We start from the raw sequence: 16,058 nt of genomic DNA, 5'->3' as shown, positions 1-16,058 counted from the left end.
AACTTCTGTAATTGTAATTAATTCTTGTGTCTTTATCATTACCAGACGAGAGAACGTTGATGTAATTTTGGTTCCTCTAGCATACAATTTCAACCTAAAAGTGGTTGTAGCTCCACCTATTGTCTACAACAGGCCAACTAATTTGGAGCAGAAACCTCAGGTAAGACAATTAAGTATATGTTATTAAATACTATACATATTTTAATTATTAAATGATATATTAACTACACTCTCTGAGTGGTTGGCGTTAGGAAGGGCATCCAGCTGTAGAAACTCTGCCAAATCAGATTGGAGCCTGGTGTTGCCATCCGGTTTCACCAGTCCTCAGTCAAATCGTCCAACCCATGCTAGCATGGAAAGCGGACGTTAAACGATGATGATGATGATGATGATGATACATTTAAGTACTGATTTTAGACATAAAATTATAAATGACCCACTGATGGAACTCAACCTAGCTATCTGTTGAGGATAAATAATTCAGAAGAAAATGGTTATTTCTAATATTAATATAGCACTGAAATCTTAATATGTTGATGGCATTAACCTCATCTTGGAATTTATTCTTTACACTAATGGTGGGAAGGCTGAAGAACATGTTATGTGTATTATAGGACTCAGCAAACTCCATCCATGTCACAAGTGACTACCCATCTAGACACACCAACAACAGATTAGCCATACTGTACATGAAATTATGGATAAAGACAGTAACCATCCATGAAACACCCAAACTGTATATCTCACTCACATTATAAAAAAACTATAACGAAACCACCCAGTAATCAAGAAAGACTATTATGTTGAAAACTACTGAACCAAACCTACTAAAGACAGATTGCATAATCATCATCATCATCGTCGTCATTTAACGTCTGCTTTCCAAGCTGGCATGGGTTGGATGGTTTGACTGAGGGCTGGCGAGCCAGAAGGCTGCACCAGGCTCCAATCTGATCCGGCAAAGTTTCTACAGCTGGATGCCCTTCCTAATGCCAACCACTCCAAGGGTGTAGTGGGTGCTTTTACGTGCCACTGGCATGAGGGCCAGTCAGACAGTACTGGCATCAGCCATGTTCAAATGGTGCTTTTTACATGCCACCTGCACAGGAGCCAGTCCAGTGACACTGGCAACGACCATGCTCGAATGTTGTTTTTTATGTGCCACTGGTACAGGAGCCAGTCAGGCGACGCTGGCAACGACCATGCTCGAATGGTGTTTTTTATGTGCTACCGGCACAGAAGCCAGTCAGCGGCCCTGGCAACGATCACGCTTGAATGGTGCTTTTAAAGTTCCACTGGCATGGGTGTCAATCAAGCGGTACTGTCATCGGCCATGACAACGATTTCACTTGCCTCAATAGGTCTTCGCAAGCATAGTTTATTGTCCAATGATTGGAGGGTACTCTTAAATGGGCTGGTTATATAGCACTGGCATAGGCTACAGTTATGGTCTCACTTGGCTTACTAGGTCTTCTCCAAAGGTCAACAACAAAATGTTTGTCTCAAATGTAGCAACCACATGAACAGCAGAAGCACATCTAGGGTTTTTTCTCTGCATATTGTTATATGACTACACATAAAAGATAGTGTTAGCATGTATAAAAGAGCCAAGAAAAGATTTGAAAATATTTTTAAAATGCTGGTGGAATATGCCTTTTATGTCATAAATTTTAGAATAGTAAGAAAATAATATAATAATGTCATAATTAAACCTAGTGGGTGGCATGATAGCAAAAAAAGTTTAGCAGTGTAATGTGTATTGATGTCACACTCAGGAGTGAAGTAGCTAATAACATAAAGAAAACGAATCTCAGTATTAAAGTTGTTTGGTGGGGGGTGAGGGTGGGGTAAAAAAAGAATCTAGAAAAACTAGTAGCTCCATCAGATCAATCAAATATTTGTAAACCCTTCCATTTTGCTCAGTACACCTCTATTTGTTGCATATGTGCAACAAACCTACATATCAACTACAAATTAAGAAATTTAGCGTAGCTTATCAGTGTTTTCGTAATCAATTTACGAAAACACTGATAAGCTACACTAAATTTGTTTATGCGTAGTATACTTAAAATCAGATGGCCCAAACACATAAGCAATATGGAGCTAAGGCAAAGAATGAATTAAGTTTCGATTAGGGAGCAAATATTTAAGAAAAAGTGGAAGTGGATTGGTATAGCACAATTAGAAAAGACACACCAAATGTAGTGAAAAGTGCTTTACAGTGGAATCCAGATGGATATAGAAAGAGGGGTAGGCCTAAGAACTCGTGGCGTAGATCAACACAAAAGGAACTAGAGAAAGGAGGACATTCATGGCAGAGTATAAGTACAGAAGCGAAAAATTATGCGACATGGAATTCAATTATAAGTGGCCTATACTTCGTGTTGGAGGGTTAAAGGCAAGAAAGAAAGAAAGAAAGTGTAGCTTATAAAATGTTATGTAAGATTGTGTGCAAATCTCCCTGAAAGTAACTAGGAGAGAAAGAAAACAGGAAGGAATTGAAAGTGACATAAGACCCACAAGTCTGAAGTTCAAAAAGCAACAATGCAGAAAACCCACCAGTCTAAGTTAAAAAAAGACGACAACAAAAAAAAAAAAAAATGGAAAATGATTTTATCATCCACAAAAGGACAGCTGATCAGAAGATAAAAGAATTTATATATTAAACTGATCTACATAAAATTTGATACAACTGAGAGAAGAAACAAAGGAGAAAATAAAAGAACAAATGGAAAGTAAATCTCTGGGGTTGCTAGTAACTGATTTTCAACAGATGCAGTGTAACTGTATCAATGTCCAGGTTGTAGAAGTGCAACAAACCTTATTAACCCCTTGTAACAGACCGTACTGTAAAGAATTAGATGAAAATTGACTATAACAGATTTTGAAATATAATTAGATAATAGAATCCTAATAATGTACTGTGTTTGCAAAGAGCAATATAATAATATAAATAATAAGCAATATAAATATAATATAATATAATATAATATAATATATAAGCAATATGAATAATGCAATTTTTTGTGGAATAATTTAGAAACATGCTAATATATCAAAGCTGTCTACTTTATGTGCTAGGTACATTTCTTAGTTTTATTTTTAAGAAATCATTATTTTGTGAGGTTTGTAAATCTATGTTTTTTTTTGTCATGTAAATTCTAAATGCATATTTCATTCTTTAACTAAAATTTTTAATATAATACTTGAGACTAAAATCATTTGTCTGTTTTGTATAGGCGGACTTCCTTGTGTGTGGAGCTGCTCTGGAAGTAAATGTCACCACTGAACTAGATTTCTTCATCAGTATTAACCAGATCTCATTATTACAGCAAGTTATCAACAAGAACATATCTTGTTTCTTTGAAATTGATATTCCCAAAGGAAGTGTGCAGCATATGGACAATGCTGATCGTTTGGGTCATGTTTTCACTGAGAGTTCTCAAGTGGCCGACAGTGGTCTAGGAAGTGAAATATCAACAACGACTAACTACAAGGGGATAGAAAGTTTACATAAAACCTCTCGACACACAGCTACATCATTATCATGTTCCTCTCTTCCACCGAAGAATCCTTTGAAACCATCTTCCTCAATATCCCCTATGTTGGCGATGACCTTGGAAATGCCTTTGGAAGTTTTACTGACAGCTGGTCGTATATCTTGCATGGTTTATTCCCATCAGTATTTACAAAGCAAAGAACAGCACGAGGGAGGTGTAAGTTCTTATCCAAGCAGCACACTTCCATCGATGTATCAAGAACATGTCCCATCATTATTAAAGTCTTTCAGTGTAGGTGAACAGATGTCAGCCATTGATGGAATTTTTAACAAACCCGATGAACCCACTTCTTCACAGATTAAGGTCAGCCTGTACATTGTGCCTTACCTTTACTTGTACTTCTCTCAACCACACACAGTGGTTGCTTTGCAGCCTGAAGGTCAGAAGTTTGAAATGTCCTTCTATGACGTCATGGTGAAAGGACCTTCTGCCAGTCATAAGCTTTTAGGTAAGATTTTAAAAAACAAAACATGTTTTTATTGTTTCTTAATAATTTTATTTTAGAAAAGGTTTTATACAATGGTTTTAGGTGGCAAAATAGTTTTACTTGTACCTACTCTTCCTGCTGAGAATCTTTTGACTAGAAAGTAGGAGCAGAAGCTGTCTTGTTTGTTAGACTCACTAAGACTAGTAGTGCTTCTTGTTTGTTAGGCTCACTAAGACCGTAGTGCTTCATCAGTTTCAAATTATGGCCAGTGCTCTATTATATAAAATCTGTAACTGGAAATATTCTGAGACGTTTAAAATTTTATAGATATTTTCAAAAATTACCTTTTATAATGACTTTTTACCTCTTCATTTTTTTTTCTATTTAAAGTTGATGCCAATAAGTTATTACCAGAATATGCTGACTTCAACCAGTGTTGGATTGAAACTCGTGCTGGACAGCCCCATCCAAAGACTGGTGTACCTCCAAGTTTTTTCACCCTGAGGTTAACAGATTTTCTCCACAAACCAGGTAGGTGTTTTTCTATTCTGTTACTGAGTTTCAGCTAATGGACTCTGGCCATGCTAAGGATTTATCTTCAAAAGGTAGTATAGGTAATAATATTAATTCCAGTACTTGTCTGGGACTTCTTTTATTGACTTTGGAAGGATGAAGGGCTCAAAGTATTATGGTGGAGTCTGTTTCCCTTCTCACATTATTCTCAATTTCTATTAGCATATGTATCTATTTAATTTATCATTATTTTTATAAATAGTTGTTATTAATTGTATTTTTTCTCTTGGGGGCAGAGTTTTGATGTTTGGAGATGTTTGCTATGCATTTATAAATTTTGTCAAATTATGTTTAAAATATCTGCCACCGGCAGTGCCGGAACATGGCTACAACTTTGAGCTGAAACTGACAAAATGATAAAAAAATAAAACAATATTCAGTCCCACTGCATGGCACTTTGGGTAAGTGCCTTCTGCTATAGCGTCACCCTGACTGAAGCCTTGTGAGTAGATTTGTTAGATAGAAACTGAAAGCTTATCATGTGTGTGTGTGTGTGTTGGTGTTGGTCCCCCCCCCCCCCACCACTTGATAACCAGTGTTGGCGTGTCTACATCCCTAGTGGTTTGGCAAAAGAGGTCAATAGAATAAGCACCAGGCTTTAAAAAAATAAGTACTAGGGTTGATTTGTTTGACTAAAATTCTTCAAGACACTGTTCCAAGATGGCCGAAGTCTAATAACTGGAACAAGTTAAAGATAAAAAATATTATCAATCTGTTACTATTGGATTCTTGCTAAATTGATGTCTTTAGCTGTTGTGGTAAGAAAAATAAATATTACTTCCTGTCCTGCCATCCTACCATACTTATCACCTCACACTCATATACATACTCTCTCTTTCATGCTGTTGGTGATCTATCTCATTTCTGATCATGGTTGCCTTGAAGGATTGATTGGAAGCAATGTTGAATAAACTGGATTATTTAGTCTTGTGTAAGACAAAGTTGTCTTTCTTATATTGGTGCCATGAATAAGATAAAGTAACAAACCAGTGGCTGGTTGTCCAGTATCCTTAAACCAGTGTTGTATATGCCACAAACTATAGTCAACTGGTACTTCTCCAGCTATTGCACATCATTCACATCTTCCACAAATATTATTTAATCTGTTGTATTGTTGTTATAGCAGAAATGAACATTTTCTACAGATTCATTCTGTCTTTCCTTTTATCTAAACAAGTGAGCTGAATTAAAATGTTTCCTGTAACTAAAACAAATAGTTTTCTGTTTCAGCTCATGTATCATTGCACATGGAACGACCGTTGAAATTAAACATCAGTCCAGACATGTTGCTCCTAATGCAAGAACTCTTCAATCAAATTGAACAAAGCATCAAATTAAATAGCAGGACGTATCAAGACAAACAGTCAGCAGATAATGCCAACTCTGAAGTACAAACCCCAAAACCTCAAGGTACTTTCACTTTGAACTCACAACTAATTCACCCACATGATTACATTTTATATTTACAATGTATCCATCTGTCTGTCCATTTGTCCATCTTATATGTATATAATATCCAGGGTGGCCCAAAAGTAGGTTTACAGTTATCATGTAAGCACTTTAAATTTCTTTTAAAACATTTTATTACATTTAAATTTCTATCTTACAAACTGAAAAGGGAGCTTGACAAAATAAACTAAATTAACAGAGAATAATGGTTTAATTTTTTTTTATAATTAAGATCTAAACTGTTAATATATGAATGCGAAAGAGATAGTTGAATAACTGTAACCCTACTTTTGGGCCACCCTGTATACCTGTATTTATATATGTCTTGTATGTATATCTATATATGTGTTATACTACAATGATACCTTGCAGTATGAGTTTAATTTGTTCCATGACTGAGTTTGTTTTACGATTTACCTGTTTTACAAATCAATTTTCCCCATTGAAAGTAATTAAAATATAATTAATCCGTTCCAGCCACACAAAACCACCCAAAAATAATTTTTTATGGGTTTCAAAACTGAAAAGGTGCAGTTACAAGGAAAATGATAATTATAAAAACATGATAAAAGAGAATGCAAAAGAAATATGTAAACTGGTTTTATTAATTTAATTACCTCAAAGGTGGGACAGTTTGTATTAAACACTTTTGCTATGCAGATTAGTAGCTCCAATTGACTGGAGGTACTGGATTTGATGAGTATATAAACAGATTCAGTGCTTATGTCTCTGGGATTGGTCAAATGATGTTCACACCTTTGATGAAATCCCAGTAAGGATCAAAAATTGATTAAGGCTATTCGTCATTTTCCCAATCTATGGAAAAATAAGTAAACTTGACTTATTTGTATGTTGACTATGAATATTAACTTATAAGTATTGTGTGTGTGTGTGTGTGTGGCTGTGTGGTTGAAAAATTTACATCCCAACCACATGGTTTTGTGCTCAATCCAACTGCATTTCACTTTGGCTAACATCTACTATAGCCCTGGGCCAACCAAACCCTTGCAAGTGGATTTGGTAGACGGAAACTGAAAAAAAGTTTGTTATATATATAATTATATATATCCTTATCTTGGCATCACATGATTGTTCTAAATGAATGTCTTTCATTCTGATATTCTGTGCAAACATATCTGACCGATATTATGTGTGGAAATATTACCTTGCTTGGAAACAGCTAAGGGTTGGCAACAGTAAGGGCGGCATCTGACCATAGAAATCCTGCCTCAATAAACTCCATCTGACCCATGCAAGCATGGAAAAATATCTCCCCTTGTTTTTGCAGAATATTGGAATTAAATAAGTCTGCTTATATGACAGTGACACTCATTTACAATTATTGTGCGATGTCAAGACAAGGAGACACAAACATATATACAGCAACAGTAATACTTCATGCAGAAGAAACATGTTTTCTCTGTGAGTTATATTGGAAGTACTTCTACATGAAGTGTCAGTTATTTCAATTAATCTACACATATTCCTTTCTATACTATGTAATAATAGCCCATTTGGATGTACATGTCCTATATATGCTGTATTTATCTCGTGTATATAATTATGTATATATAATATCTTCTTGATCCATTACAGAAGCAACCTTCCAGTTTCTATCAACTTTGAACTGGATTGACCAGTTTTCACTTACCTCTGACCAAATTGTTATCTCTCTGGAAACGAAAAGTGCTGATGTATCTGCTGGACTTATGGCATCTCTAACTGCTATAAACATGGATGTAACACTTAATCAGTGTGAGAATGGTAAGTCTGATCTGTTAGACTCTTGTCTAGGAAAAAAAACTACTTTCTTGACAAGTTAGTGAGGGAGCTCACAGCACCCATGACTTCTAGAGACATTTTTTCATACTTAGAATTGCTGAAGCTTGGACTTTGTTAATTGTTAGAACACTACATCCTTCAAAACTTCCATGCTTCCTGAAGTTTGTCAACTGTACACTCGATGCTCCCTCCTTTTTTTTGTGCGTGTTTTTCTAAGACTCATTCACTGTTCACTTCCTGTGCATTATTCTATGCAGTTTTGACTGTTTTCATGTAGTTTAGGCTGTTTTTTCTGATGAGCTGTAGTGCACCTAAGTGCTGTATACAATAAGTTCATTATTATTATTATTTACAATCACTTAGCTTGCTAGAAATGACAATCAGATTTCCCTCAATTCTCAATTCACTCTCTAATGTCTTAAAAAATGGCAGTGGACCAGGTTTAACCCTTGATTATTTTGATTATTCTATCAAATGTAATACTTATTTATTCATATTGTTTTGAATTAATCATGCATTCTCTCTGTAGCTTTGAACTTTTGATGATGTGATTCTTTAATTTTTGAATGACATTGTAGGATAGGTGTGAGAAGTTGGATTTGGTAGTTTGAACATAAGGCAGGTAGAATATTTGGACCAGATACAGCTAGTTTAAATGCTAAAGGGTTAACACCTTTCACCACCTGACTGTTGAGTATCTTTAATGGGGTCCACTCTGTTGCAAGCACTTGGACATGGTTTCTGGTCTGAAATTGAGTTACACCCATTTGTCACGGAGGCTCTGTAAAGGAGCATGGATGCAACCCTTCATCTGACTAAGTCAGTAAAAAAAGAAGATAAATGATCGACACATTGGATAAGATAATCCTAGACACGCTATATCTGAAAATGTATGTGAGATGATCATAGCCAGAATACTTTTAGTCATAGATCTGCTTGATCAAGGTGGATCTCAAACTAAGCTAAAGCAAATCAACAACTATTGTCTTGAATTATATATTATTTTGTCAGTCTCTCAAAGATATTTCTGATTTACCAGATATTATTATTATCATCACCCTTATTAGAAGTAGCATACCTTGTTTTTCTTTACTGACATGTTGTAAGGAGCAGCAGTACAGTATCCTTCTGATTTGGATTTAAAAAATAAATATTCTTGCATGATAAATTTTTCATATACCCTTTCCTTTCATTTTACTTTTTTAACCATCACTACAATAGTCCCTGCTCCATTGAATTAGCTGCTATCACATCTCCATCTTTACGCTTCTATTCTCCCATTGGTCCTACTGTATTTTATTGTCCAGATCCACACAAAATAAAACTAAAATAAAACTGGAATTCCTTTCTCATCTGTATATTTTCCTTCGGACATTACTGAACATCTGCTGTATCAAATTCACTAGCATTGTCATGGTTACTGCTCCACCTCTTTTCAATAACTTAAACTCAAAAGTCAAAAAAGTAAAAATAGATTTGATTACATCGAGACATGTTTAAATATTATGTTTGCATTTCAAGGAATATCTTGTGCTTCCCAAACGAATTTTTTTGTTTATGTATTTTATTTTTGATCACTTTTTTGTGTGATGTAGCATCAACTTGGAACATCTGGCCATGTTCTTCACCAGCTTGAAATCCTTTATCCATACATATTTTTCATATATTACATTAAGATTTGCATTTATTTGAAAGAAATGTTTGTCTATCAGGAAAAAAAATGGCTTAATCCTTCCCAGCTGTTTTTCTTTGATATATCTGGAAAATTTGTGTCAGTTAACAAGACAGGTGCTTTAGCTGAAGTTGAATAGGGGGTTATGTATGTGTGTGTGTGTGTGTGTGTGTGTGTGTGTGTGTGTGTGTGTGTGTGTGTATATATATATATATATATATATATTTATATACACACATACAGAGGCAGATAGAGGCTGGCATGCTTAACTTTCAGGTTAAGAAGCTTGCTCCTCAACCATATGGTTTCAAGTTCAGTCCCACTGCAGGGACTGTGAGCAAGTGTCTTTTACTATAGCCCCAGGGTGACCAGAGCCTTTGTGAGTGGATTTGGTTGATGGAAACTGAAAGAAGCCCATTGTATAATATATGTATATATACATGTCTATGTATATATGTACTTGTGAGTGTATGCTTGTCTTAACATCACATAGTAGTTGTAATAGAGTGTCACTGTCACACAAGCAATGTTATTCATTTCCAATATTCTGCTAATACATTTCTGGCCAGCATCTGTCTGGTCCATGTAAGTATGGAAAACTAGACATTAAAAGAGAGATGATGATGTTGATATATGTATATATACACTTACGGAAAACTTATCTAAAGCCATTCTATTGACATGTTTTTTATCCTTACGTCACTTTTGGTTATTTTTGCAAATTATTAGTGGTCAAAACTGTTGATAACTTTCTGCTAATAAAAATCTTTGGTCAGAATTCTGGTATTGTAGTGTGCAGCGTATTTGCACTCTGTAGAGAATTAGCAACAGTTTTACCTGAACTAAATGCAGTTTGAAGTGTGAAGTGGAATGCAAAAAAAAAGCACCCCCCCCCAACAAACAAACACAGTTTTAGAGAACAACTGGTTGTCATTGCTTAGTACTAGATGAGCATTGACCATACAGACTTGGCAATTTCATCTAAAATTCAGAAATTGTATATCTAGAAATACATTATCTAATTTACTATCTTCCTATTTAAAGGAAAGTGATTTGAGTTAGATTTGGCTGCTTTCTGGCAGAATGAGCAATCATATAGCGAATTCTCAATTGGATTGCAAGGGAACTACTCTTTTACTCTTTTACTTGTTTCAGTCATTTGACTGCAGCCATGCTGGAGCACCGCCTTTAGTTGAAGAAATCGACATCCAGGACTTATTCTTTGTAAACCTAGTACTTATTTTATCGGTCTCCTTTTGCCAAACCGCTAAGTTACAGGGACGCAAACACACCAGCATCTGTTGTCAAGCAATGTTTCTGGGACAAACACAGACACACAAACATACACACACACACATACACACACACACATACATACATACATACATATATATATATATATATATATATATATATATATATATATATATATATATATATGCATATATATATATATATATATCTACACTCTCTAAGTGGTTGGCGTTAGGAAGGGCATCCAGCTGTAAAAACTCTGCCAAATCAGATTGGAGCCTGGTGTAGCCATCTAGTTTCACCAGTCCTCAGTGAAATCGTCCAACCCATGCTAGCATGGAAAGCGGATGTTAAACGATGATGATAATGATGATGATGATATATATACGACAGGCTTTTTTCAGTTTCCGTCTACCAAATCCACTCACAAGGCTTTGGTCAGCCCGAGGCTGTAGTAGAAGATACTTACCCAAGGTGCCACGCAGTGGGACTGAACCACACAGCCACTCCGGCGCCTAAAGTTTTGCAGTGGAAAAAATTCATAATAAAATTTACAAATATGAATAGATTTGTATGCTATAGAGGAACTAAATTCTGGCTGTTGTTCAAAATGTTAGAAACTTAGTTATATTTTGTAAATATTTTCTTAGTGAAAAACCACGTGTCTTTTGTTTTTATGAAAATTCAAGTTTGCTTTTCCCTTGATTTTTCCCTAATTTTTTTGTTAAATTATTTCTCCACCTTGTCTTTCTATTCTATTTTTTCAGGGGTCGTCAATGAAATTTTGAGCAATCTCTGTTTAAAAGATGTTCAACTGAAAACCTGCTATTCAAAGCAACCACCATTACCATTCTTGGGACCAACCTCCCTCAACTTTTCTACAGCATCACAGCAATGTGTCCATAGTGGTCCTGACTATTTACCAAAAACCGTACTTACACTTGAAATGGGCCTGCTCCTTGTTCACTTTGGACAGGAGCATGTTCTTTGTCTACGGAATTTCACGGAACAGTTTTCTCAGGAATGTAAGGTATGTTGAATTAAAATCCTTATTCTTTTGCTGTGAAAAAACATACAGCCACACAACCTATGTGTATCTCTGCCAGTCTCTCTGTTCATCTGTCTATTCATTTGTTTGTCTGTCTGTCATAATTTGCAAGATGAGAGCTTATTGGAATACAAATCTCTTAGTCGTTGTAAGCAATTATTGCAAAAGAAAGAATGTAGGCTGCTCTATAACTATGAACACCAAAATGACATAAATCAGAAACAAGTAACATTCTGTAAACTGTGTTATCCCTTTGAATATGTTACCATTTCTTTGGATTTGAATGACTTTAATAATGACTCCTTAGAAATATCTTTTCCTGTGTGGGTGGTGCGTATGTGCGTTTGTGTGTTAATGAGCCCCAATAGTTCATAATTAAAAAGAAATTAATAAAAACGTAATAACATTCATATATCTCTTTTATAAAATTTAGGTTGAGTGAGAAACAAGCTGTCATATGTTGTTATTAAAGTTTACTTTACAACATATGTTGTTGACATGTTTTTTGCTATAGCCCTCTCCATTGATTTTTTTTTTTTGTTTTTAAATTTCTAAATAGCTTTGTGACATCAGTTATCTACTATACACCACAGTCATAACACCACCACCACATCATCATCATTAACATTTACCATCATTCACATTAACTCCATTGTCATGGTCATCATCATCATCATCATCATCATCATCAAATGCCATCACAGTCATTATCATAATCATCATTCTCATTAACTTTCCTCATCACTAAGCCATTACTATTTAACATAAATTTCAATACATTGGTAGGGATGCTGTTTTAATGTAAAATGACAAAGGATCAAATGGGACATTGTTCTTATTCTTTATCTCTTTCTGTTTGTCATTCATTTTTTTTTAGCCCCTCTTTACAAAGCAGTCTTCTTCCAAATCAGAATCCAAACCAACTGTTAGTTCCACTAGTCAGGATGGTTTTGTCACTATGAATACTGTAGATGACTTGCGAACTGGAAAATTTGAGTATATCATTGACCCTGGTGAGTCTGGTTTTTGTTTTTGTATTTTCTGCATTCCTAGTTAGTTTCAACATTGTCAAATGAGCTTCCTTGCTTGAATACTTAAAAAAAAAAAAAACAATTATAGTTTAGTCAGAGGTGGAAGGGTAGTGTGCATGACCTTCTTCTCAGGGCCTCCAAGCTGAGTAGGAAGGAGCAATTGGGCTCCTTCCTTAATTTGGTGACATGAGTCAAATGCTTTCAACTGAGTGAGCTCTACTGGAGGCACTCTATAGCCAGTTGGTGGTGTTAAACAGGGCAATGAATGAAGTGTACCACTCAAAATCAGGAGCAGTTCCTCCCACTACATTTTTGTGAGACTTTGGTTAGTCCAAAGCTACTGTTAAAGACATTTGCCCAAAGTATCACATAGTGGGATTGAACCTGAAACCACATTGCTGAGAATCAAAACTTTTAAACACACTTGCTCATGTCCACTATATTATATTGCTACATAATGCATTGATCTATTCAATGTAGCTCATCGAAACAAGCTTCTTACCAAAATCTAAAATGGGTACCTATCTCATGCTTTAAGTTTTTAATTTTACACTTGAAATGAGACTGCTGAGTATGTTCTTTGTTTATGGAATTTCACAGAAGTTTTCTCAGGTATGTAAGGCATGTTGAATTAAAATCTTATTCTTTTGTCATAATTTGCAAGATGAAAAGTTATTGAAACACAAATCTCTAGTCTTTGTAAGCAGTTATTACAAGAGAAAGAATAATTTAAGCATAAAGCAATGAGGGAGACTCTGTAAGACAGACTTGCCAGAAATAGCCCAATCTCCCTTAAACCACACCATACTGTCTTAGAAAAAGAAAGACGCATTGGATAAGATGTTTCTAGCTGTACTAGTAAAGAAAATTGACATACTTTAGCTAGTAACCTGCCTAGTGTTACTCAGCAACAACCTGTCTGCCAGTACAGAAACTATGTGATTGCTGAATTTCCTAGAAATCGCAGCCCAAAATCTTTCAAATATATTCTACTGTTTAAAACAGAAAGGACACATGTGATGTTGTATTCTGTGATATATACTGAACAATAGGATTGTCTTGTCTGAAACTCCTTTGAATCACAGGTCTACATAATCAGTGGTAAACTAGAAGTCAAAGACCAACCTAGTAAAACAATAAAATATCAATACATATTTCATATACCTTGATGATTAATATGATAGGTATTGTCAGTGATGTTTCAATAAAGAGTGACACTTAAGCTGTTGATAAGTAACCAGATAAACAGCTAAAAGGCTGGGAGTTCACATTTCAATGTGGTTACTGCATTATGTCTAGCGTCAAACCATTTAATTTGCAAAAATTGAGTTCACCTAATTCTAAGGTGGCATATTGATAGCTTATTGTTGTAAAAGGAGAAATATTTATCTGTTGGTGGTGAGAAGGTTGTTGTTATTGATTACCCCTGAGTTGACTTTGATCGGGCAACACTATGATGAAAGGCACTCAAGCCATGGCCATCCTGTCTAATTTTCAAGAGTATTTTACCCCTGACTATGTTAAGCAATGGAGTTTTTTAAGATGGTAGGGTGCAGTTTGAGAGAAAGATTTGGCTGTTGTTTCTAGTAGGTTATGTTATCATGTAGAGGTTCCCTCATTAATATGGGACCATTCTTTTAGAGAGGCTGAATCCCAAGGAGCAATAGATTGCCATGAAGTACCCATGACTATTGTATGTTCTTGAGGTTGGTGAAATAGATGAGATTTGATATTCAGTAGGTTAATGTTTGCTGGAAAAAATTGGGCGAGTAAAGAATTCCATTTAGTAGTTGTTCTGGGAAAGAATGTTGAGTTCAGAGTTTTGGAAGGCATGATACAACAGAGTTGATGAGAGGAAGAATGATAACTAGGAAGTAGTGAGTGTTTTGCTGAGATGTCTAAGTTGTGTCCGAATGATACCTGCATGTGGAAAGTTCAAGAAGAACGGTTTATTACTTGTATAGGAGTGTGTGATGTTAGAATTTCATGCAACTGAGACTGGTCATGTACTGATGGAAAAGTGTGGGAGACAGCACAATACATATAAAATGTCAAATTTTCAGACAGTTGTTTGATGTTCTCTTGGCAGAATCTGAGTTGTTTTTATGATTCTAAGTCTAAATCTCACTGGGATTAACTTTGCTAGTATACATCCACTGTTGATAAAATAAGTACTAGTTATATACATGGGTTGAGTCACTGCATTGTATCCTATCCTCTTAAAAAAAGTTACTATGTACTACATAAGTAGAAATATATTATGATAATTTCATCTTTCTCTCTTCACATGTTTAGTGATAACAGATGGGCATCCAGGCCCACACCAGATATTATTCTGCAATTGTGATAATAACGGTAACAGTTCAATGACATGGTGCTATGATCAGAGTCGTGTACTGTCTCATGTCACCATTTCACCTGTACCATTCAGTCTTGTGGATGAGTCCAGTATTTTAGACCAACAACCATCTCAAGTAAGTATTGTTGATGCTCACTTCATTACTGCTTCCTAATTTTCATTGTAATGCTACACAATAATGGTGGTGAATTGACCGAACTGTAGTATTTCTTCCAGCTCTTTACGTTTTGAGTTCAAATTGTCATGGTCAACTTTACGTTCCATCTTTCTGGAGGTCTATAAAATAAAGAACCAGTTAGCTCTCATGATTCAGTATTTATTTGACAAGGAATTAGCCAAACAAATAATGATGATATTATGTTTGATCCATTTTATTACAGCTATATATTTTACATCAAATTGCTGGACCAGGGGATGAAAGTCACAGAAAAGGTCATAGCTCAATTATTTAGGGAGAGAGTTAGTCTAGATGTGATGCAGTTTTGATTTGCGCTAGGCAGGAACATGACTAATGTTATATTCCTGGTTAGACAAGTGCAGGAGAAATATCTAGCTAAAAATAAACCCCTGTACCTGTACCTTTCATTGACTTGGAGAAAGCTTTGACAGAGTCCCCCACTCCTTATCTGGTGGTCAGTGCGGAAGCTAGGGACAGATGAGTGGTTGGTGAGAGCTGTACAAGCCATTTACTGGTATGCTGTCAGTAAGGTGAAGGTTGGCCACAAGCATAGCAATGAATTCAGGGTACAAGTAGGGGTTCACCAAGGATCAGTCCTCAGCACCCCTTTTGATCATAATAGTCCTCCAGGCAATAACAGATGAATTTAAGATGGGTTGCCCTTGGGAGCTCCTCTATGCTGATGACCTTGCTCTTATAGCGGAATCACTACCAGAACTAGAGGA

The 16,058-nt window shown here is 35.5% G+C and overlaps 1 protein-coding gene across 2 annotated transcripts in view; it reads left to right on the top strand.

The window, feature by feature from the left end:
• The window catches only part of LOC106884505 (intermembrane lipid transfer protein VPS13B), a 127,202-nt gene that overhangs the window by 39,449 nt on the left and 71,695 nt on the right, over positions 1-16,058 (top strand). For both annotated transcript variants that reach the window (XM_089350673.1, XM_089350674.1), the window contains exons 21-28: positions 46-160; positions 3,240-4,008; positions 4,378-4,518; positions 5,791-5,970; positions 7,606-7,773; positions 11,485-11,747; positions 12,643-12,778; positions 15,092-15,270. In XM_089350673.1, the coding sequence (XP_089206799.1) occupies positions 46-160; positions 3,240-4,008; positions 4,378-4,518; positions 5,791-5,970; positions 7,606-7,773; positions 11,485-11,747; positions 12,643-12,778; positions 15,092-15,270 (1,951 nt within the window). The remainder of the gene's footprint in view (positions 1-45; positions 161-3,239; positions 4,009-4,377; positions 4,519-5,790; positions 5,971-7,605; positions 7,774-11,484; positions 11,748-12,642; positions 12,779-15,091; positions 15,271-16,058) is intronic.

Source organism: Octopus bimaculoides, chromosome 4, assembly GCF_046866305.1.
Source record: "Octopus bimaculoides isolate indiv1 chromosome 4, ASM4686630v1, whole genome shotgun sequence".
In the NCBI taxonomy this organism is placed as follows: Eukaryota; Metazoa; Mollusca; class Cephalopoda; order Octopoda; family Octopodidae; genus Octopus; species Octopus bimaculoides.
The sequence above is the reverse complement of the archived record's forward strand: the minus strand, read 5'-3'. Positions and strand labels throughout refer to the sequence as shown.